Source organism: Loa loa (assembly GCF_000183805.2).
Source record: "Loa loa unplaced genomic scaffold supercont3.99, whole genome shotgun sequence".
In the NCBI taxonomy this organism is placed as follows: Eukaryota; Metazoa; Nematoda; class Chromadorea; order Rhabditida; family Onchocercidae; genus Loa; species Loa loa.
The window spans coordinates 18,380-43,299 of NW_018108279.1; the positions used below are offsets into that span (position 1 = coordinate 18,380).

Consider the following 24,920-nt stretch of genomic DNA (forward strand, 5'->3'; position numbering starts at 1 on the left):
TTTAAAAATGTGCTAGCCAGTTGGCATATTTGCATACCGACGTTATTTGAGCAACATTACTTTAAAAAAGTAATAAGTTTATTTAATTTTTTCCAGAATTACTACTGGTTGATGATGTTAATCAAAATTTTCGAACGATTCCATTGGAGCTAACGGTTTTGCTAATTTTAACAGGAACGTTTTCGGTACATCCGGTATTTCCTAAATGCTATAATCATCATTGATCAATTTTGAAAACGGAAGATAATAATTTATAAATAAAAACGAGAAAAGAAAAGGACAAGAAAAAATTCGATTGAGAATATTTGGAAGATGGAAGTGCATCAATCACTTCCGGCTCGATATTTGCATAATCCATATTTGGTGAAAACAGAAACAACATTACAACAGCAACAACAACAACCACAACAACAACAACAAATTCTTCCGCCTCAGGCAGTAGTGGTAACAGTAACTGCAACAAATCAACAACAATCAACTTCGGCCGTTGTTTCCGAATCGTGTTCCTTAACATCATCATCATCATCATCATCATCATCAGCATCATCATCATCATCATCATCATCATCATCATCATCATCATCATCATCATCGGTATCATCCAATCGGCGTACAACGACGCATACGGTAGATGCAACAAACAGCAACAGCGACAACATCAACAACAATAACAGTAACAAGATCGATGAGAGTAACAACAATACTGAACACAACAGCAGCAACAACAAAAACAACACTATCATTAACATACAACAACAACAATCCGGAAATGGTACTGGTAGAAGTTTTTAAATTGTTTGATGAAGGAATAAAATTAAGAAGTAATTTTGATAGAAATAGTAAATTTTTGGAAAACACGAAGTAAATCAAGTTTAGGTTAAAATCCATTCATATAAGTTTTAGTGCAAAAATGATAGGAATAACGTAATTAAGGGAATGACGTTGATTATTTCGTAATTTCCTAACGAGATAATCATTTCAGTTGACATTATGACGTTATAGATTTAAAATTGAATTATAAGAATAATTGACTTTTTTTAATTTTAAGTCATCATATCAAAGTAAGTCAACATATCTGAAGGTTTTTCACAAATAAACTAAAGTAGGAATTTTTCATAAATAGGCTCAAATAGGAATAGAAAAACTCCTTAATCTTAAAATCTACAATTAGAAAACAAATGTGCAAATAATCAGAAAAATTAGACGAATTGATAATTTCGATAATTTGATATTCGAAGTTTAATTTGATATTTTAAATTTGATAGTTTGCCATTTTAAATCTGATAATTTGATATTTGGAATTTGATATACATGAAAATAATTTAGCAGACTGTGATTTGCAGAATCCTTTCCTATCTTTCATTCTACTTATTTTCGTCCAAAATTTTCCGTTGTCACTCTTATAAACTTAATATTTTAAGCTAAAATTATGCATATGCAAACGTTAAATCACATCATTTAAGCTAATATTATCCAACAAATTTTCTATAACATTAACAATTCAAAAATATTTGCAATGATATAAACTTAAAAGATCGATTTGATTAGATGAGATAAAATTCTCAAATAAAAGCTCACATTTTTTGCTCTTTTTAAATTTCGTGAGAGAAAAAAAGAACAAAAGGGATAAACTGCCTAAAATATATGTCAGATTTCATACATGTACATTTATTACTTATCTATGTAATTAACGCCAAGTATGTTGCTGCCAATTAAGACATAATAGTGGTTAAAACGAAAATTGTTTTTAAGGACAAAAATTGATCATTTAAATGATAAATGACCTTTGTTTTTGTTTTTCTTCTTTTTCCTTTTTTCGTTCAAATTAATTAATGTTGATCGTTTTCTAGTAGTAACAACAGATTATCGGTTGTATGGGCATGACATAACTACGGCCACTGCTACAGCGACTACTACAAATACCCAAATTGCTCATTCATCATCCTCCAATATCCATCAAAATGGTAATTTTTTCCGTTCATCTTTCTTAAATTTACCCGTATATTTTATTCATATGCATCCATATGTTCGAATAAAATCCGATACAGATATAAATGAAAGTGACATGTACGAGACGTTTACGGGAATAAGGAATACTTACAAATATCATAATTACTTTTTACTTTTATATTTTACATTACTTCATCTACTTTTTTTTAAAATTTAGTTCAAATTTCACTTAATTTGAAAAGTTTTCTCTGCCAAACTACTTTTACATTTTAATTTCACTTTTCACTTCAACTTGCCAATATGGGACAATGTGCTCTCCACTTAATCTTCAAAATTTATTTACAACAAAAAAGAGAGCAACAGAAGTTAAAAAATTATTTTTACCATTCAATTTCATGAAGGATAAAATCTGTGTTCGATGGTACTGTCAATATTTTGATTTAGTTATATTACGGTATGAATTGATACATTCATCAAAGTGTTATTATATTCGCAAGTTTATTTTCTACTCAATTTCATACGGTAGTCAATAAGTATTAATTAGTTTGATTCAGTCATCACTTTTTGCTTCCTTTTTTTTAGGAAGGCCATTAACAGCTGATCGCAAGCGACCATATAACTGCAATATGTGTTCGTCACGATTTGGCTCTAAAATGGAACTTGAAGAACATCAAAATTCACATACCGGCGAGAAACCTTTCGAATGCAATGTATTTCATTTTTCCAAATTTTATAACTAAGCTTTAAACATTTAAATTATTAAGTACTTGCAGTTTTATTGAATTTTTACAAATCATTTCTTGGATTTAATATAAAAATAATAGTCATTTTAATATGATAAATAAGAGAGCATTGTTATTTATTTAATCATATCAGTGCCTTCTAATCATATCATATCATACATATTATAATGACGTTGTATTTTGATTAATAAATATACACAGAGTTGAAAAATTTTACTACAACAACAACAACAATAATAAGATATTTGAAAGAGAGTAGTTTAATTAAATTTTATCGGATTTTCATCCAACTACTACTTTGACACGTGCTACCTTTGTGTAACAAATAAATCATAATAAATTTGTGTAATATGTTAAGCTTTCGGGTAATTGTTGCCAAAAGTTCATTTTCTAATTCGTATTACACTTAAGTGCCATTCAAAAAAAAAAAAAAAAAAAGAAAAAAAGAAAAAGAAAAAAAGAAAAGGACGGGAAAAGAACAAAAAAGAAAGGAAATAAATGGTAATCATAGATAAGCTGATATCATTTAACTATTCCATTCAATTAAATTTATGAACAAGATAGGAAAGAATAAAGTTCAAATTTGGAATTATCTGTTAAAATTTCTTTTTTTTTGCAAAAACTTTCAAATTTTCTTTTATATTCCATTTATTTATTCATTATTAAAAAGAGAAAGAGCTGTGAATAAAATTTAATCATGAATTTTAATGTCAAAATTTGGAGTTATATATATATATGACATGGATTAATTTATTAAAAATTTCTAAATGCAAGAATTCGACTAATTACTTTTATTTATTTTTTTAGTTTTTTTTTAAAAAGGAAAAGAAACAATAAGTAATTATTCGATTATTACAAATAATGAATAGAAAATGATATGATAAGTTTATCGATGTAGATGTGTAAAGCACGGTTTAATCGTCGTTCAACACTTTGGAATCACAAGCGCATTCATTCGGATGATAAACCGTTCGAATGCAATGTATGTCGTATGACGTTCAAATGGAAGAATTCGCTCAAATGTCACAAAGAAATGCATCAGCGGAAAAATGAGATGACAGGAATCGAGAATGATCCATTGGAAAAAACGCTTACCTATGCAACGGCAGCTAAACGACGACATGTTCGTTTTCTTCATTTAATATTCGAATTTTTGAAAAAGCGAAAAACAAATTAATTGCATGATTGTATATAATTCATTTAAAGTTTTTGATTTTATTTGTTCATTTATGAGTGAGTAATACTTATTTTCGTTTTGAAATATTACAAAATTTAGGGATTTGAATAATATCATCAGAACAAAATTTATTGGAATGATGAAAAGAGAAAAAAAAAGTAAAACAGAATTTTCTCTCTGCTTTTCAGCATTCCAATCCTTTCTAATTCAAGGAATTGCTGAACTATAAGACAAAAAGAAATTTTGTTTAAACCTGATAATGAGCAGAATGTAAATTTGTTCTTCAGCCATTATATTTAATATTCATTGAAATATCATATTATTCTTTATACTTATTTGTCCAATTGTAATAGTAACAACAATAGTAAATTCTTACTTTCATTTCTATGATAGACTTTATTCATAGAGACATAAAAGTTTAGAGAATATAGAAAAAAGTTTTTCATGGTAAGCATATACTTGAAATATCTGATTGCATATCAAAATTAGGTTGATAATATCTAATTTTTTTCTTTGTTTTTTTATATCAACATTTAAATATTCTGAAAAACTATCATTTTATGCAAATATCATTATCTCTTACTTGAAATAAATGAAAATAAGCCAAAAGCATTATTTTTAATAACAATGATAACAAAAATATAATAATAACAATAATAGTAAAAACAATAATATATAATAATAACAACAATAATAGTAAAAACAATAATAGCAACAACCTATCTATTAATTATTTGATACGAGAAATTTGCCTAAAAATTATGGCAAGTAAATTTTATTTTAAAATTAAATTTAAAATAAAATTACCGAATATTACTGTTATTGTCTTCATATCAAAATTTTAGCTGGAGAATCACGACATTGTAAACGCAAGTTCAAGTTCAGAAATGGGAATAAGTAATGTGCGGTTGACAACAAGTTCAGCAGGTGGTATTGGTCATTTGACAGGATCGGGAAGGCGACGTAATACCAAATTATCAGTACATTCACGATCGATAACATCTACCAGCACTGATCTTATCATTGGTACTGCCAATATCCCAAATAATACCAACAGAAGCAACAGCGCCAACAACACCACCACTACTAACAACAACACTAACACCAGTTCTAGTCATTCTCTTATTGGTTCAAATGATGCATTTATTCATGCACCATTACAAACGGTAAGCTTATTTTTAAATTTCTAAAATATCATTGAAATTTCATTTTTGAAACTAAAAAATTGTTACGCCATTAAAAAAAAATTGCAAAATAAATTTCAAAAAAAAGTGCAAAAAATGAGAAATAAAATTTGATAGTTAACAAAATAATAATCATTAAAATGATAAAAACAACTTTTTTGAACTTCGGAAATTTTCAGTTCACAATTGTTTTCAAACAAATTAAGAGAAAATAGCTATTTTATTACTTTCCTTGCCAAAGTAAGTTAGAGGGAATAAAATAACTTTGGCTAGGAGAAACCAAGCAAGAATGCAAGATGAGTATAAATAAACATTCCTGTTTGTAATTCCGGAATTATTTTTGGCAATATTTATTGAAAACTATCTTCCCCAAAATAGCACCTGTTATTATTGTCAATCAATTAGAATGAAAAAGGAGCGCATCTTTGACACGCATTGCTCATTTGGAGGTCAACTTGTTCTACTTAATACAAGTTACTTAGTAATTTAATTTTCAATTTTTCAACAAAATTTCATCGAAACGAATAAATTTTCTAATTTTTTCCTTTCATAATATTTCTAAATTACCTGTCTTATCTGTTATCGTCTTTATTGATTTCATTAGCCCGGATGAGAAAGCTTTTTCAAACATTGTACTAGACGTGATCACGTAATACACGTAAATGAATGGACTTTTAATTTTGCAATGGAAAATAAGAAAACAAAAACAGAATTGTTGGTATTAATATTGCTGAACAACTGGAATAAACAAGCATTCATTAATGGGCAGTAAAACTATCACTTCTTCCCTTCTTTCATTAATTCCGTTTAATTTCCCAAAAGGTCAACTTCCTCTTGCCAATTTCTCGTTTCATCGCATTCCTAGCAATTAATCATTGGGCGATTATACTGTCATTTAATACTGCTAAAATTCTTGAATATTTTTTCTTTTTTAAAAATTTATTAAATTTTCAACTGAAAAATTCGTCGATTTCTTGTTGACTGTCATCAAACTCATATATTTGCAACTTTCAGGATGGTTTCTTTAGTAGCCAAAAGGCATTATCAATAAATGATCACAAAGAGTTGGATTCATTATTGAATAGTACCACACGGTTAACGTCAATGCTTAAAGATGACTCAGCTTTTAAAACTAATCTATGGTTTGTATTTTCATACTATATTGCTGCAATTTGATAATTTCACTTATTTAAAATATTAAAGAAAAGAGAGAGAGTTTATTGAAATGTTTACATTGCTAATTACATCATTAACCTTTCTTTGAATGGCTTGTTAATAATTAAATGAGATGTACCACTTCTCAAAAATTTTCTTGGCATCTTTTTTATGTTCTGATCTATCGCAAATTAATGTGGTTATCATTTGTCTCTTCGTTGCTATCAGTGCTATCATCTTCTCCTTTTATCAGTTTCCACAAGTTTTCTAGTTGATATATTTTCGAAATAAATTGCAAAAAATAGGATTTTTGGACCAAATGGATGAAACAGCATTTTCGTTTTATCCTACTTTTCAATCCAATTCTTTGATTATAGAGAAAATTGAAATGAATTTCCTTTTCAATTATACAAATGGAATTTTTTGAATTTCCTTTTCAATTATACAAATGGAATTTTTCCATGAATATGTGTTAATGAAAGATATGAAGAGAAAGTGAATAATTTTTATTCCGATTTATCATCTGATTCTAATTACTCTAGCTTATTGCAGTGATGATCTATCAAGCTTGGGAAATCAAAGTAATACATTTGATACAAAACAAGAAATGAATGTAAGTCTTTTTGAATGTAAATTTTAAAAATTAAAAAACTAACAAATCATCAAAAATTGACAAATTCACTTTTATCTGACAGTCCGAAATCTATTTTAGGGGTAGAAATTAAATTAATATGGAAAATTTTGACCTTTTTTCGTTATTGAGATATCCAAATCTTCCCTTCCTAAATTATTATTATCGAAAGTTTTATTTTCATAGGTTCTACTTTTGTTTTATATACGAACCATTGCTTTATTATAGCTATAATATTCCAATTCAACCGTTTTAATTTGAAATGGGTTTTAAAAATAATTCATTGATTCCTTTAATTTATGCAAAAAAAAAATCTTTTTTCAGCTTTTCCATGCTAATCCATTTATGATGTTCGGTGCTCATCAACTGGTAAGCGATTCTATATTTATCCTGTCATTATCATTCTCACTTTTTTCCTCATAACTATGAGTTTACCGTATTATTATCAAAATTATTTTAGTAATTATTAATAATCATACTTTCCACTGGTTAATTCATCGTTTTATGTTACGCATTGGATGAGTTGTATCATTTGAACAGATGGTTATTTTTCAAATTTACATAAGAAATTCTAAGCTGACAAGCAAAAGTGAACCTTCTTTATATAGCTTAAAATAAAATAGATTCTTCTCTTCTTGCTTAAAATTTCCGTGGATATATCATTTGGAATAGTGACAATAGCATATTCTGTGACAATCAGATATTCAAATCTAATTTGATAAGTCGTACAAATTAGGCCAGCTATAATTAACTTATTCAGTATCTTTGATTCTAAAATTCTCCAACTATAAATTAATGTTGCTTAATTTGAACTTATGATTAAGCTCTTATTAATATCTTTTATTTCTTCCATTTTTGGCGAAAATCTTCTATATTCAAAAAAAGGAAAAAAAGTCATTTTGGGATTTGCCAGTTTAACCTGCAATTAAATTAATTTACAGCAAAATCCGATGCAATCTTTTACACCACCAAATTTGGCTTTTTCAAGTAGTAACGGTGGATGTGGTGAATATTTCCATCTGCACCTAAACAATCAAACCGATCAAATACCCCAACAAAGCCTGCAACAACAGCAGCCGTTCGTATCTCAATATTCCACTGGTGGGACGTCGTCTCATACCACGGATTTGTTAACAAATCACAATCACAATGTGATCAGTTATCAACCGCAGGTATTTTCTTAATATTCCCTTTGCTTAATTAACATGTTACAGTCCAGTTATCCGCAGAATGAGTGTATACTTTGATCCTCAATTAAAGAGGAAAAGAAAATTAAGAACGAAAATTTCCTGCGAGAAAATATTGTCCTTAGTATTTGCTGTAAATAAAAACAAACCAATAACAGCTTAGACTAAGTAATTAATTGTTAACATTCGTCCAGTCTTCATACTGGAGACGACATTTTCCATTTAATTATCAAATCTATCGAAATTCAAAACTTGCGCGTTTATTCAAATCTAACCTGGACTGTACGACCAGTCATTTTGATTCTCCATTATTCGGATCGTAACTATCTCTTTCGGTATACTTGTACAGAATATGTGTGCGATCACGTGAGCTGTCAACCTGTTCCTTCTATCGATTTAATCCTGTTACAGTGAATTATAACCAGTTGGCTTCTTTGTCCATTAATAACATCTTTTGCTTTACATTATTTGACTTTTAGAAATGTGGTGATAATTATAATTGCAGTTGGAAGCACCGTCATCATTGATAACACCGGCACTGGATTATGCAGTAAGTGGTGATAACTTGGAATATATGTTGAGCAATTACTCGTCCACGATCTCATCTGTTACTTCGGTTGCATCCACGGGAAATGAGATACGGCCAAGTGTTGCGGAACATTTACAACAGCAACACTATGCGGGACAATCTGCTGGTAATAACAGTTTACGAACCGATGATGTGGTTGTCGCTAGTGTTGTTACCGCTAGTAATACCGGCAAAGAGGTACCACAAGTGTCATGGTAATAACAAGAACTTTAATGGAACCATACCGTTTGTCATCATCGTTATCATCATCATCATCATCATCATCATTATCATTATCATCATCATCATCATATTTCCTATATGACAGTGGTCTCATTGATACTCATTTTTAGTCATTCATCATCATTTTGGGCTTATATTTCTGTTTCTGTTTTCATACTAGCAGAGCATGCACTAAAGTAATAAGCAGATAAAAAGAGAGAAAATTTCATTACTTACGTGATGTTGATGCAAATCACGTAAATCACATATCGACCAAATTATCTCCCATTTCCCTCTTCCAACTTCTTATATCTTTCTTGAAGTATTTAGCAGGTAGAAATTTTCAAAATTCTTCGAGTGCATGCTTTTATTCGTCGTAAACTCAACCGCTGTTTTCGATCTCTGTGGTTGTTATTCTAACTGATTTGAAATTTCAGTTTGTTAAAAAAAGTTAGTTTTTTTTTCTGTTTCATTTTATATGGTATAAATCCGGTTTTGCAAGAAAAAAAAATTTAAATTTATAATCCTTAATAAAACTTCTAATATATATACAAGAAAGTAGAAGGAAAAATGCTACAAATTTTGGGAGTATAATAAATTATTGTTTAAAAATCATTCGTAGGAGTGATTAAAACTTATTTAATTAAGTGGACATACAGTAACGCTAATTAATTGTGGTCAAATTTGTTTTTCAAAATGTTATCAAATATTTTTTTTGAATGTTTTAAAGCTTTTCCTTTTTTCTTTTGGAATGAACAATTTAATAATCAAACTAACATTCCAATTATTAGGTTTACTGCTCGGCAGTGCTTGCAATTCAAGCTAAATTTGCTTAGTCGGTTTGAGTTTACTCCTTCTCTTTTTCCTTTCTTTTTTTCTCCCTCTCATCTACTTTTCTATTTTTTGTTCAAATTTCCAACTGATGTTTCGTCCCATTTTTCATTTTAGAGGTGCGTCATTCTGAAACACCTAAAATGTCGCCTTTTAAAATTGTTCGTCTTTTCGATTAAAAAATAATCCAAATTAGTCTAATATAATATTAAATTACAAATCAGAAACAATGTTACTTTTCCTTCGACGAATATATAATATATGCATTAATTAAAGGCACGTAATAGTATGGTGCTATCAAAAAAATTAGGTGTATTAGCGCATCTGAAACTTCCTTAATGAAAATTAGTAATTAACAAATTATGAACAGACTAATCGATTTTCCCTTTTTCCACTTTTTTTTTCCAAATTCAAAGTTTCTTTTATTCCAGTTCAGTCAGATTTTTCATTTTTGAATTGTTTTTTTCTAATCAATGGCAAATTAATTAGCACACTACGGATAATATATGAATTAATTAGAAAACAACAAATCCAGAATTACAGTTTTAGTAAACGTATTTTTACCGAAGAATGACAAGATTTTTTACTTTCTTGCCAAATTTCCTTTTTTTAATTTTAAATTTGTGAAATATTTGTTAAAATTTTTTTCTTCAATTTTTTAGCTAAAGTTTTTTAAACGTGCCTTGCAGTGTTTTTGCATAATGATAAACATGTGCCTCACAAATGTTTTTCTGTTTATTTTTCTTCCTTTCTTATCATTATAATAATTTTTGGCTTGAAAAGTTTTTCTTAATTTTTTGTCTTGAAAGAGGAAATTGTGCCTGAGATTCCCTTTGCAGTTGTTTCATCATAAATTTAATAATTCCAATGTGCCATATTTTGTACAGTTCAGTGTTTTTTTCTTTTTCCATATATCTTTTATATTATTTTTTTTTGCAATTTAATTTTTCAATTCCATTCATCTGTTTTCCGTTTTCAACAGGAAATGCACTGCCTTAGATTACAAATATATTCGTTTACTGCAAAACATGGAATTTTAGAACTAAAACTTTGATAATTTAAAGTTATGGGGGAGGAAAACTCGTTAAAAGTTGAAATTTACAAAGTTATGGGAAAAAAACACAGCTCTTCCGTCTAGTAAGAATAGGAAAAACTATGGATGATATGGTACTCTAGACACATTCTTTTGCTATAAATATGTTTCATGAAATTGAAAAGTTAGTAGTATTCTTTCTTATTGTAGCCATTGTTTTAGCCTTCTCTCTTTCTCTCCCCAAAAATTCAAATTTTTATATTCAGTGAATAGCTCGGATTACGCAAAAATAAACGAATATAAAAACAAAAAATATGGAATATACAACTTATCATTGTTTAATCAGCTATTATCAGATAGATTCCGAACTGAAATTGATTCATCCAGGAATTATTCGGTGTTGAATTAATGATTGAATTCAAATTAAAGCATGATGATGATTGAATTATAATCGAATTTAAAATGTTTGTTTATCTATCATTTTTTTTCTTTTATCCAAAAAATCGGTTTTGATGAATAACGAAATTTAGTTTACCAAACAAAATTCAATTAGCATATCTTTCAAGAAAATTTGTTAGAAAGAAGTATTTATTGTCGAATGAAATTAGCATATGACAAAAGTGTTGACAAAAGTGATGACAAAAGTGGTGGTATTTTTATTTTCTAATAGTTTGTTTCGTTTGAAAATATTTTCTATTTTAAAATATTTACAATATAATTTGTTTTAATTCGTAGTATCATAATAAAGACATTACAATTTTCATCTCTTTTTACCTGGCCAATTTTTCCTATTCCATTCTTAAATATTTCATTAGCACTCAATTTTTCCTCTCTAATATTAATTACTGTACAAATGAAGAAAGGAAAAAAAGAAATGCGTATATGTTAGTAATATTTTTTTTTTTGAAAATAAACATGTCCAAGGCAGTATATACTATAAATTTATAGAATGATGCTATTATTATTTTAGCAATTAGAAATTTTCCAACTAATCTATTTCCTTAACTAAATTAATGTTAATAATAATAATGATAGGACAGAATCATTTTCAAATATTACTAATTCAATTCAGTTCAATCATTTTTTGCCTTTCCTTTTTTTATTTCATTGTTATAATTAACATTCGTTATATTCCTAATATATTATTAATGCGTGGTCTTCTATCTCCCATTTTCCCCCGTTATTTCCCATTTATTTACTCTCTTCTCCCGTATCCCATCAGCGCTCTTTCCTTTTTTCCAATTACTTTTTATATACAAACATTTGTTTGTGCGAAAAATTTTTTTGACACTTAAATACAGTTATTTATTAGCAAGAAAAAAGGAGTTAAAAAACAATAACTGAAAATTGATTACTGTGGCATAAAATACGGATTGATTACCAATTACTAATTACTTCAATTCAAACAGTTAAGCCATACAGTAATTAAAGATTGATTACTGTGGTTATAAAACATGATATTAATTAGAAATCACTAATTACTGCAATTATTACTGAACAGAGTTAGCTGAAGGTTGATCACTGCGGCATGAAACATGGCATTAATTGACAATCACTAAGGATCGATTACTGTAGTGTAAAACAAAGTACTGATTAGCAGTCGGAAAAAAGAAAAGGTGATTAAAGAAGGATTCAGATAAAAACATGGGTCACTATGTACCATAATTATTATCAAGTAATTATTTTCATAATATACAATTTTCTGTTCTTACTTTTGTTTAACGGACATTTTTTGAAGTAATTTAAAATTATCTTTAAATGTAACTTTAAATATAAAGCTGTTTTGAATAATTAAATCGATTTGGTCCCACTGCCAAGTTTATTCAAATTAAAACTCATGATTTCAAAAAGAATAATTATTAGCATAAATGGAACATAAGAGCACGAATCACCTCCTCAACACACCTTTATTAATCAAAATGTTTTCAAATACACATATGAAATTATTTAGATGACAGCAGAAAGATAGGAATTGATTTGTCTCGATACGACAAATTCATTATCGGAATAATAATATCAGCATTTGTTTTTCTTTTCTAAATTTGTCATCTGGTAATATTTTAGAATTTCAAAAAAAAAAATTTCCACAACTGACGAGATTGTTCTGATGAGTGATAAATAAAGCAATCATTTATATTTATTATACGTTTTATTAAAAACGAAAGTAATGAAGATGAAGATGAAAAAAAAAGATGAAAAAAGATGAAAATTATTTCGTATAAAAGTAACACGAGTCATTTAAGTAATGGCTGTTATCATTGATAAAATTATCAAGTGATATATTCCATTCTCTTTCTCTTATAAATATATTTCAGTAACGATTAAATCCGTATATTTTGAAATATAATGAAACAAATTCTACTAAATTAATTTAAACTTTTCTTCGTGTTTTTCTTTCTGCACTTTTTTTGTTCTGATGATTATTTTCATTCTTTTTTTCGTTCTTATTTATTATTAATTTTGTGTTGATTAAGCATTTACTTCACTGCCTTTCGGTTTCTTAGTAACATTTTGAGGTTTTTGGACTGTTGATTGCATTGTATTATTTGCGCCAATTATTGGTATCATTATTTTCTCAGTTCTACTGGCTACTCTTATTGTGGTAGGACGAGTCGTAAATGTAAATTTCACAGTAAAATTATAAATATTTGGGATAATTATCGTTCTATATTGGTTACGATAATATTCTTCGCCTTCTCGATCATCGTCAAAATCCGGATAATCTTGCTTAAGTGGTCGTGCTTCAGTCCAAAATCGTTTTGTTCGATATACTGGCAGCATTTGGAACTGCTGCATTTTTCCTGATAACATTCCATTGCTTCTGATACTGTTGGTGCTGCTTATCGGCATAATCATCGATAGTATGAAGTCTAGATGAAATTATTCCGTAACAGAAATAAATAGTTATTCATTATCCATGTAGCAATTAATAAACAATTAATGAAATTATTTCCTTGGTCACTAAATTTCGTTGCTTTAGAAAATAAATCCAAGTTGCACAAATTCATTAATATATATAGCTAATTTCTTTCAAAAATATTGCAAAAACACTACTCTGTTTAATTTCACATTCTTATTCATTTCAAATTTCATTCCATTTCTACATTTCATAATTAATTACACCTTCATAATTACATCGCTTGAAACGTAATTATTAGTATAACGATTATTTTGAATTACAATTGTACAAACCTAATGAGCAAACCAAAATGGAATCAACATAGATAATCAGGTAGTGCTAATTGAAAAGTTAAAAAGCAAAAGTATTTCAGACATTCTTTAGAATAAAATTATTCCATTAATTTTGTTTTTATTTTAATAAACTGAAAAATTTTTACCAATTAGAATAATGAGAAATAGACAGAATTTTAAAATAGTTTCAGCCATTCCTGTCCTGAAAATAAATATTATCTAATATTATTGGTAGACAACAAATTATCAAACTCATCGGACAGATTATGGATGACTGATATGTAGTCTGACAAATAACAAAAAAAAGCTCAAACAAATGACTGATAGGACAAGGTGGCTCAAATAACTAATAAAGAGATCCTAACCAGACTAAACAGAATCAAATAGATCAAAAGGACTAACATAGCCAAACAGATCCCCAAGTAATCCAATTAAATAACCTAGAATAATGAATAAGTTACCAATGGCTTTGCGATTAGCAGCACTAATAATACTATGCCTTGTTATATAGTTAAATAGCTTAAAACAATACTTAAGAAATAAAATGGGAAAGAGTTCTTCTGTAACAAACATCTACAATATTCGATAAAGATCCAAATATTTCAGTATGCTACATTTAGAAATGCAAATTTGACCTTTTATAAAACTGATTTGCTTAGTAAATTATGTCTCAAAAATTGCAAAAATTTATTTCCACTTTAAAAAGGAAAATGAAAGGGTTAAATTCTCCAATTGAAGGAAATACTAAAAAGTACCACTGCATAAAAACGGTTTTAAACTTAAATGGAACTTTTTCAAAAGTCGATCACGACTTCTCCGCCCCGTCCATTAATGTTTATATGTTCGGAAAACGGTTATCCGCTGATTCGTTAATGACGTCATTTGTAAATGATTGGAATTAATGAATTGCATTTTATTTCGCTACTACCTATTTATATCTTAATTTGCAGATTTTTTTTCGAATGATTTTTCCTTTTCCCGCTTTCCCGTATCTTCTCTCTCTCCCGGTACCGACCTAATTACAAGGAAAGATAAGCAAATTTTTATTCATTCAAATGACGCCAATGAATTAAAAACGAATTCTTATTTCATAAATATATCTGCAAATAATATCTTGCTTGTAACCTCGCACGACATGACGTCGTCCGAAACTACTTTTCCTATCAATAACTTTTTCAATTTATTCGGGATTCTTACCGGAATGGTTAAAATGATATAAATATTCTATGGAAAATAGTTTTTTTTTACTATATGCATGAAATGACTGGAATTTCGATGGAAGAACCAATTTGATAGCTAGACACAAATGAATAATACCCTGTAGCCAAGTACAGTATCATGTCATAACTCGATTAGATTCAGTTAAGACATATATGCTTAATTATCTTTTCTATGATAAAGGTAAAGCAACATTAGTACTGTTGTCGGTAGGTGGAATGATAAGAGAAATTTATTTTTTATTTTAGCTAACGAAAAAGAAAGAGAGAAAAACAAACCACAACAATAATTATTATTTTATACTGGAAAACATAATGCCTAAAAAGACAAATATTTGAAAACAAATAATATAATTTAGATGGTGGTCTAATATCACAACATATGAACAAAAAATAAAAATAAAAAACTAATAGCAATCAAAAAAGAAAGATATTTTGGAAATCCTCAAATATTTTTTACATTAAAATAGCGACAATGTTAATAATTAATCAGTGAATAGAGAGAAGTTCCAAAAAAATTCTTTGCTTTTAGAACAAATAATCCTTTCTTTTTTAACCGAATAAATAATTTTATTAAAAGAAAATGCCAGAAAAAATTGAACAATATTTTTAAGATATTCCTGAATCATTGTTTATTGATTAGTAATCATGATATTATTCATATAAGCAACACTTTTAACTTCTATCAGAAGTAATTTAAAGTAGAAAACTGTTTGGGACAATTTCATTCCTTAAAAATAACAAAAATATTTGGATTTCATGAATTTCATTCTCATGATTTCAATTGCCGGATATGAATAACCTCAACATTTTAGGCGAAAAAATCTGATAGACAAAATGTTTCAACATTTTGACTATCAGATTTTTAACATTTTAGATCTTGTTGATCCTACAGAATGCATACTAGTAATTTGGAATCATATCACTTTTATTTAATAAGTTTACTTGACCGCTGTCATTCATTTTATGCTGGGGTATACTTCATGATTGACATCACCTACAGCAAGTTGAACTTATCACCTTTTTGTCAAAAGACTGAATTTCAGAAAAACAATTGAATAACTAATTTGAATTTAATAAAATCTCTATTTTGATAACAGTAAATTTTTGAATCATTCATTAATTCAAAAATCGGAAAAGCTTACGTTACATTTACGGAAAATTCGATGCTGTTCGTTTTGCAAAGCATTCATACAGCTATTTAGCTGAGAATTTGAATAGTACAACGGATAGAATAGAAATTTATCTTTTCTTCATTTTTTTAATCCCTTATTCTGTAAAGTTACAATCTGTTTTAACTTCATAATGCATGCATACATGCGAACAACATTGCACGGCACTATCTGCAGAATGCATGCATAATGCAACCCATTTTCGCTTGAATAAATATACTGCAAATGACAAAAAGAAAAAGGGCAAAATAAAATGAATTTCAAATGTTCATTGTAAAAAAATAAAACAAAGATTGTTTGGAAAAAGTCTGTGAAACGGTCGTTACTTGTGTTTAAAAATTTTTTTAACTTTTGAACAAAAGTGAAGAGAAAGAAAACCGCAATTCTTTTCAGGAATTGCTATTTTCGTTCTCGTCGTTCAATTTCCCATCCCATCCATTCATCTTTTGTGGTTTCTCTCGTTTAGCTGATAAAGTGTTCTCCTGAAAAAAAAAGAAAGAAAAATTGAAACATTATTGAAATCCATCATCCGTTGCTCTTGACATTGGCTAAGAGCAGATATTATTTCATCTATAAAAAGAAAAAAAACAAATTATCTCAATTATATTCTTTACTCATGTAAATCTGTCAAGCTGTAATTTCAAGACATAGGCCAGAAGCTAGATCTAACGCATTATTTTTTTTGCATCTGGCTAGTAAACCTAATATTTTTTTCTGAATAATAAGGAAACGAATGATAAAAACAGTGTTCTCTAACCATTACTGATAATTGATATTTGTCTATTCACTTACTGTTAGCATTGATAACTTCATGTTTTTCTGTTTTTGCATTACTTTGTTCCAGCAATAGATGTTTACTAGTTAGAGTGTTATGTTCTTCCATCTCTTGCTACAAAATAAGCAATTAATTATTTTAATTTGAAAATTTAAAAAGGATTAAAGACTTTGTAAATTCTTGATCAATTGTAACCAAATTGAATTTCCATCAACACATACCTCATCTTTTATTGGTTTCACATGGATTGTTTCTTGTGAAATATTTGCATTCACATCAGCTGCGCAAATATTCTTTGATTCATTGAACACTTCCGATGAGACTTTTTGCATACCGCAAACTTTAATTTCCGGATTTCCGTTTGTATCAGTAATCAAAGGGATTTTCTCATTAACACTCACACAAGCATCTTTGTTCGGTGCAAAATAACTGATGAATTTATCCTCAGATGATAGCATTGAATCATTTACGGAACTCAAAATTAGTTGACCATCTGCGGTTAAACCGTTGATAATATAATAATATTTTGACAACATACTGTTAGTGGATGATCCAGCAGTGGTTTGAGGAATTTCTGATTCTAATTTACATTTCTCAAGTTCCATTTCTTGCGCACATCCTTCTGCCTGTGTAAAATGATCAGTGTCATCAGTTAATTCTTCACCAACATTATTTCCTATTTGTTGTGGTGGGATATCATGTTCAACATTTGATCTGTGTTCACTTAACACACAATTGTCTTGTCCTCCTTCAAATTTCCCTGTAGTATCAGTATGATAAGGATGTGAGATAGTGATCACCTCTCTGGCAGTACTCCGTGATTCCGATGTTTCCGTTCTCTCATCAGAATTATTCGCTTTGGCTGGATGCATGGATGAAAGAATGTTGTCGTGAGAGAGAAGATTTTCAACGCGTTTTTGCAAATCTTCATCAGAATCTGATTTCGGAGAATTGATCTCTGAGAACTGAGATGGAAATTCAGAGATACATTCCGGAACAGATACTATACGTTGACTTTCACTTGTTTTCTGAATAGCCACTTCTTCGGTTTCTTTCTCCGATGTTTTACTTGTTTCAATTCTTTCACCAGCTAGTTGCGCAACATTTTGTATCATATCATGCATATATTGTTCCAAAAATTCATTCAGCTGTCTTCTAATCGAATGCGTCCCGTCACTCACCTCTTCCGGAGCATCATTTCCCATCGAAGTCATCACTTCTTCACCCTTGGATATTTCGGATTCCTCTATTTCTTTAGTTTTTTCCAACAGCTGTTCTTGTTGGTCCAATGTTTCAGCAATAGCTTCCATCTGGAAGTGATCGATTGTCTCTGTATCAGGCTCTGTTGTCTCATCATTACAAACCACGATTTTCGGGATTTCTTCGCAGCATTTAGACTTTCCTGCAACAATTACTGCTTCCGAGCTTTCACGTGCGAATGCTTCCGACGGTAACTGTTCTGGAGTGGTACAATCCATCTCCAGTAATATTTCATTTCTCTCAACTTCTTTTTTCTTTCCAGTTCATCATCTGTAATATATTCTGGAATGGCTCGTATCGGATCAGGAGATTTTTCTTCGAAAGTGGCTTCAGCGTCTATTTCTACTGAAGTTATACCTGATCTCAGAACATTTGATAGCAGTGAATCTTCGGTGCTTTCAGATATTTCAGATTCTACTTTTGTTGAATTAAGTTTATCACTGCTTTCTTTCTCCTTCGATCGATATTCTTTCCCGGAGAAATGATCAGCACCTGAAGTTATTGTATTCAAAGTGCTGGAAGTGAGAGCATTTGCTTGACCATCCGATTCTTGCTTCATTGTTTCAAGTGAAGCTAAAATGAACGGTTGGGATTCCTGTGTGCCAGAGATCACAGGCTCCGAATTATCCGTCAGACCCTCAATTACCAGATTTTCAGGATTCAATAATATTATTTCAGGGAGTCTTTCTTTTCCTGCTGCAATTATTTCAGGAGTGGCTGGCTTGGTTCCCAAGACTGTTTTGGTTTTACTTTCATCAACCAGTGTATCATTATGCTCTGAGCGTTTCACATATATATGAGTGACAGAAACGTCTCCAGATGATTCTGGCTCTTCTGATTCCGTTTGCAAGACATCGTTGACTTTTTCGTTTGTGTTGTTTGTAATTTCTATTTCGGCTCTTGCTTCTGCCTCTGAAACCTCTATTCCTTCCGATACTTCTTTCATTTTCCATTGCAATTCCATATTTTGGAAAATTTCCTCATTGATTTTAGAATCGGAATTTTCAACTGAAGACGTATCATTCACGGAGACATCAAACACTGAAGCAAATGATTCTGGTTTTTCGTCAGTATGACATTTGTCATTGGATTCCAGACCGTCTATTGAGTTTTTAGCATCCGGTTGTTGAATTTTTATTGCGAGGCTTCCATCAGTTACCTTGTTTTCCTCTGGAACGTTTTTTTCCTGGTATTTTAGCTGCTTATCGACGAAACAATCAGGAAATTTTCCCAGCTGGAAAGCATCTTTCGCAGATTCCAATTCTTCCATTCCTGTTGCACTACTTGTAATTTCAGTTTTTTCACTCAAATGTTCATCACCCGATATCTTTTGCTCATTTCCCATGGAATCTTGTAATTGTTCAAAAGAAATTTCCAACCTCGGCAATTCTAATGAGTCATCCTTTGTCACAGATGTTTCCGAAACCAGAATTGGTTTCGGAAATTTGGACAATCTCTCAATATCATGTTCTCCTGGGTCTTGATTTACCTCAGATTTAATCTTCATTAGCCCGACTTGATGATTAGAAAATTCTTGTCCTCCTGAATACTCAATTTCTGTATGACATACCCCTCCTTCTGGCTCTTCAACCGAAATAAGTTTTCCCGGAGATACTGCAGAAGACAGCAAACTTTTGCCCACTGTAGTACGGTTTTCCACTACTTCTGCCAGGTTCTTTTCTGTAGCAGGAATTCCCTCCTTTGGATCTACTGAATAGATTTCGGATATCACAACGGAATCTTGTCCTTCCAGTTTTCCTTGTGGCGATACTTCCAAAATTTTTCCGTTAATTGCGACAAATTCATTTACATCGCATTCAATTGCGTTCGATACTTTTCGGTTTTCCGTTTCAGTATACAGAAAAGTATTGTCGCCTGTAGGCGTTATCTCAGGTTCTTTAACGGATATATCAGCATTACTTATTTCTGATAGTTTATCTTCTGCTACTAACACTGCTGTCGGTGACGAAATAATTTCATCAGTTTTTTCAAATTCTCCAGCCATTTTCTCTTCTACGAGCTTCAACTCTTCTGTTGATAATCTTCTGAAAGTTTCTTTTAATTGATGGAGTCGATCTTGTTGATTATCGATTTGTACAGTTTCCCTTTCATCAGTTGAACTTTCACTTGTAAGCAATCTTTCAGGCTTATTTTCCGTCTCCATCCCATTTCCAGCTAAACTTTGGTCCTCATCGATCTCTTCGGATAATATCATTTCCTGCGAGTCAGTTTCATTCTGCAAAGAATCAAAAGATGTTTCACAGCTCACAAGATTTTCTGCTGCTTCAGATGCTGTCCATTTGGAAACAGGAGGAATTTCGGAAACGACCACTGTATCAATCATTTCTAATTCCGTCTTCTTCGACGTTTCTGGTGATAAATCAAATGGCAAATCCGAATTTCTTTCATTTTTAGTTTTCGATTGGTCGATTTTTGGTTCCTCAACCATTTGCTTTGATACATTCGATTGAGATCTCTTTTCGTCATCTACCGGCATTATTGAATGATCTAGTGGCAAAACCGACTTCTCAAACATTGCTTCTCTTCCGGTTCTCAAATCTATATTTTCCGGTGAAGTAACGTCCGAATACATTTTTCGTTCATCATCGAAATTTAGTGGAGATCTTTCATTCCCGGGCTTAACTGATTCCATTTGCGGCTTAACGACTAATTTAGGAGTAGCAGAAATTGTCGCCTGCAAATCAGTTAATTCTGGACTGATTCTCGGCTTTATTTTCTGACCAGTTCTATGTCCCGTCGGTGTTGTTCTTGTTGTTTTTTGAGCAACCTTTTTCGCTTCTATTGGTGTTGATCTGAAAATTTTTCTTTTCTTAATTTTGTAAATGGAAAGCGTTAAAACTGTACATTTCAGCAAGACTGACACGACTTTGCAGGACTTAGTTTCATCTGAGGAAATTTCAAAATAAAAGTTTATAGAGATCGATTCGCTTATCTCTTTCCGCTCTTTTTTAATTTGTCTCAATTAATTAAAATTTTCAGATTTGTCGAATAATTAAATTCCTGAAATCAATCAAGTTGCTCAACAGTCTTTGATCAGTCAAGGGTTTTATCAGTATAAAGTCACGAAAATGAGTGATTTAATGTAACTACTTTCTTCCACGTGGTGTTTTGATAACGTTGTTGTCGTTGATTGCTGCTTGGCCGCTTTTTACTTTTCGAGAAACAGGAGGTAAGCGGGCATTATTCTCGGTATTATATTGTCGTTTGGACTGCGAATAGTTATCGTAAGAGTTATCGGATACACCACTTCGTGATGATTGTGGTTTACTGGAACGGCTACGATGTTGATTCAACGATTGGGTGCTCCTGCAACAAATTCAATGACAAAACGAAAAACATAAAAGATGTACAACAAATGCAGTTTTCCAATAATTCCGGCATCTTTCGGTTTTCCATATTTCATTTCCAGTGATTTATTTGCATACATTATGGAATTCTTTTTAGTCTTAACATTTTTTTCGATAAAAAGTGAAGAAAAAGTTATCTAATTTTAATAGGAAATCTTAAAAATCGACGAGATTGTAATGCTAATTTTGACATCCATCCTGTGGTCATTTCCTTGAAAATGGAAATCGTAATAGAATATTGACAATTTCAGTTTCAGCAATCCTAATTTGATATTAAAATAAAGTGTCAACTGAGGATTATCATTTGTATCAAAATTTAGCAGGTATGGAAGGTGAGGATGCCTTATATTTTGTATCTCTTTATTTATAATATGATGACATACTTGAAATAGCTTTTTTATTTTGAAATAGAATGCTGTGCTTATAAATTTTAAGGCAAAACTTAATTTAAAGAAAAAATTGTAAAAAATGGCAAATAAAATAGGGAAGAATGAGAAGTTTAAATATTTCATCCTTTCTTTATGCATTCTAAGCCTAATTGATATAACCTTTTGCCTTTTTTTCAAAAAAGTTTTATAAGAATATTTGAAAGCAAACATTATTATTACTTGTTTACGTTTGCTGCACAAACTGAAATTGAAGTTGATAATTCGTGCTCTACAATTTCATTTCTTTTCATTTCCTTTTTAAGATATGCAAATGGCCATGACCTTTATTCTAAGTTAGACCTAGTTATACTTGCATATAATAACTGATATGATCAGAATGACTCAATGCTAATTTTAATCCAGTAAGTGGTGCAAACATGTACTATCGAGATCTTTCATTCTGTTTACTTATTGAAATCGATCGACTCCAATAAATAATTTATTCAGAATGACAAAGAAAAACTGGATTACTTAGAATCAAGAAATGTCTATAAATTATTTCTTATAGATTAGGGAATTCAGAATGTAATTGATTTCAACACATATAAAGTATCATTCATTTTGAAAATCCAAATTACGAAAAGTTATGCTACTATAAGAGGATGGATTCTTATTTCAATATTTGATGAAATGAACGAGATATACTTTGCATTTTCTAGAATGTATCTGAAAAGGAATAGAATATTAATCGATCGGCGATGGATCAAAATTCGTAATTTCAGTCTTTGTGGTTGGTTTGAGTACCTCAAGGTCGGCTGTTCATAAATATTGCTTTGTGTAGCAGAAGAAGTAATGGTAGTAGTGGTATTGGTAATGGTAGTGGTAGGCGTAGTATCGGTCAAACTGGGTAGTGACCTGCGCCTGAAGAACCACGACATTTGCGGATCATTTTGATGACGTGCTACTGAAAATGGTCCAAATGAAACTTGACGGAAGCGTTCCAAACGGTTTAATTGACGACGCAATTGCTCCATATAAACGGCTAATGTTTCGTCATCCAACTTCAAAAAGAAAAAATGACAATAATTTTATACGAATTTTATGGAAAAATTTGGCTTTTTAGTTTAAGATTAATTTCAAAGTTCTTCAATAATTGGTACTAGCCAATTATAAATCGTTATAATTTTAAATCCCACTGATAATCCTAGTTCCCTTCTCATCTATCACCTTTCATACATTTTAAAACTTTATCTTCTTTCATATACTTTGAAATCAAAAATTTGAACTTTAACCTTATGTAAGTATCGATATTTAAGTATATTCGTCGACAGTCTATTATAAACTAATGATGGATTCTCATACATTGGTTCATCGTTTTCCGCTTCAATTCTTTGCACCAGATCCTTGTCATCAGTGCTGGCGGAAGATCGCCGCCTTCGAAATCTTCTTATATAACGCCCTATTAATGAATATAATTAGAAAAAATTTTACTGAGTACGTTACATGAAATGTACCATAAACTGGTTGCAACTGTTAGTTAGATCTGATAAACAGAAGATTCAGATTTTCGAAATTTAATTTCCAACTTCCAAATTTTAGTTATCAAAGATGAAAAAGAAGAAAAGATGATAACCGTGGCGACCATTTCTTGCAAGTGTTTTTTTGTTCGCAGACAAAAATACTTACTTTTATAGTATTTGATAATTCTCAATTACTCAGTAACTGACTAATTAATTAACCAATCAATGCATTATTCACCATTGATTATCGTTTCTAATCAAGTAAGTAAATTAGTAAATAGTCAGATAATCAAATAAACGAGTCGTTAGGCAAATAAATACTAACATTTGCTTTAGTATTTGTTTAGGTAACATTAATGCAAACAAATGAAATATGATATAATTGTGAAATTGATTCATCATTTAAACACTCATTTTTTTATCCTTCATCCTACCGAATTCAACAATGTGAGCCAGAATATGGATAAAGTGAATTAGCAGAAGAATGAAGTAATTATAGAAAAGTACCTTCGGATGATAAACTAAGGCTGGGATTAAGTAAAGCAGAGAATACTTAAATTACTATCCTTCCCTTCATCCACCAAAAAATGTTTTTAAATTTTTTTTTCAAATTTGTTAGGGGAGTATTTTTGTTTGGTCAATTGTAATTAATTGGAATACAATATAGTGATCGTCCACCTCGACTGAGACTACGAGAAGGCTTTGCTCGATGACAGTCATTTGGAATTGCTGTACCACTCTAAAATATTAATTAATAGTATTTGGATATTTAAAATCAATTTTCAGTACCCATTAAATTTGCTGACAAATTCAAATTTACTCCAAATAATTCATACCGGTAATATATGCCTATATTTTCGAAGTTTTTATATCAAATAGATTTGGACACTAAGAAAATTCATTTGAAAAAAAAGCAAAGTTAAGATTGCTTTTAATGAGAATTTTCGGCTGAAAGAGCTCAATAAAATCAGGAATTCGTTCAAATTTCAGATAAATTTTTTTTAGAAATCTGAATTTTTGACAAGCTTGAATTTGCAAAATGGAAACGTGAAAAGGGAAAAAAAACGAACTCTTATCCTACGGCAGATTTCGATTTTTTCCGCAGCATGCAATTTGCGCTGCAAATCGGCATATTTCTGCAATTCAGCCTCACGATTTCGTAGCATTTTGTCGATCATCGTATGATGCTGTTTACTTTCTCTGTCATTCACATTTTCGCCAAGCCTAACATCATCGAGCTAAAATGAATAAATGAATCGATCAAGCAATTAATTCAACCCAGTCATTAAATTCAATTCAATCCACTCTATTTCATCCAATCAATAATTCCTATATAAGCTTTTAGCACAATATACGATCATTCCGTT

General features: G+C 30.1%; 4 protein-coding genes across 4 annotated transcripts; 2 read left to right on the forward strand and 2 right to left on the reverse strand.

Moving 5' to 3' along the window:
• Positions 1 to 248: 248 nt before the first annotated feature.
• Positions 249 to 792, forward strand: LOAG_00756 (hypothetical protein; the record flags this gene model as incomplete). The annotated part of the gene is made up of 1 exon (XM_003136296.2): positions 249 to 792. The coding sequence occupies exon 1, from the start codon at positions 313 to 315 to the stop codon at positions 790 to 792; it is 480 nt and encodes a 159-aa protein (XP_003136344.1). The 5' UTR covers positions 249 to 312.
• A 1,797-nt stretch (positions 793 to 2,589) lies between these two features.
• LOAG_00757 (hypothetical protein) lies at positions 2,590 to 8,879 on the forward strand. Its single transcript, XM_020445542.1, has 8 exons — positions 2,590 to 2,660; positions 3,592 to 3,816; positions 4,716 to 5,036; positions 6,069 to 6,196; positions 6,762 to 6,822; positions 7,165 to 7,209; positions 7,782 to 8,012; positions 8,533 to 8,879. The coding sequence occupies exons 1-8, from the start codon at positions 2,604 to 2,606 to the stop codon at positions 8,812 to 8,814; spliced, it is 1,350 nt and encodes a 449-aa protein (XP_020304009.1). The 5' UTR covers positions 2,590 to 2,603; the 3' UTR covers positions 8,815 to 8,879.
• Positions 8,880 to 13,150: 4,271 nt separating this feature from the next.
• Positions 13,151 to 13,531, reverse strand: LOAG_00758 (hypothetical protein; the record flags this gene model as incomplete). The annotated part of the gene is made up of 1 exon (XM_003136298.1): positions 13,151 to 13,531. The coding sequence occupies one exon, from the start codon at positions 13,529 to 13,531 to the stop codon at positions 13,151 to 13,153; it is 381 nt and encodes a 126-aa protein (XP_003136346.1).
• Positions 13,532 to 16,651: 3,120 nt separating this feature from the next.
• Positions 16,652 to 24,914, reverse strand: LOAG_00759 (hypothetical protein; the record flags this gene model as incomplete). Its single annotated transcript, XM_020445543.1, has 11 exons — positions 16,652 to 16,744; positions 16,774 to 16,832; positions 17,055 to 17,151; positions 17,259 to 18,496; positions 18,655 to 21,110; positions 21,409 to 21,624; positions 22,838 to 23,094; positions 23,326 to 23,492; positions 24,214 to 24,292; positions 24,624 to 24,791; positions 24,909 to 24,914. 11 exons carry the CDS (start codon positions 24,912 to 24,914, stop codon positions 16,652 to 16,654), a joined length of 4,836 nt encoding a protein of 1,611 aa, XP_020304010.1.
• Positions 24,915 to 24,920: the final 6 nt, after the last annotated feature.

Bases quoted from the DNA above. Each gene is read 5' to 3' on its own strand.
- LOAG_00757 (XM_020445542.1), top strand. From the start codon at position 2,604: ATGGAACTTGAAGAACATCAAAATTCACATACCGGCGAGAAACCTTTC. The intron at 5,037-6,068 runs GTAAGCTTATTT...TGCAACTTTCAG, and splicing joins TTCATGCACCATTACAAACG to GATGGTTTCTTTAGTAGCCA. The intron at 6,197-6,761 runs GTTTGTATTTTC...AGCTTATTGCAG, and splicing joins GCTTTTAAAACTAATCTATG to TGATGATCTATCAAGCTTGG.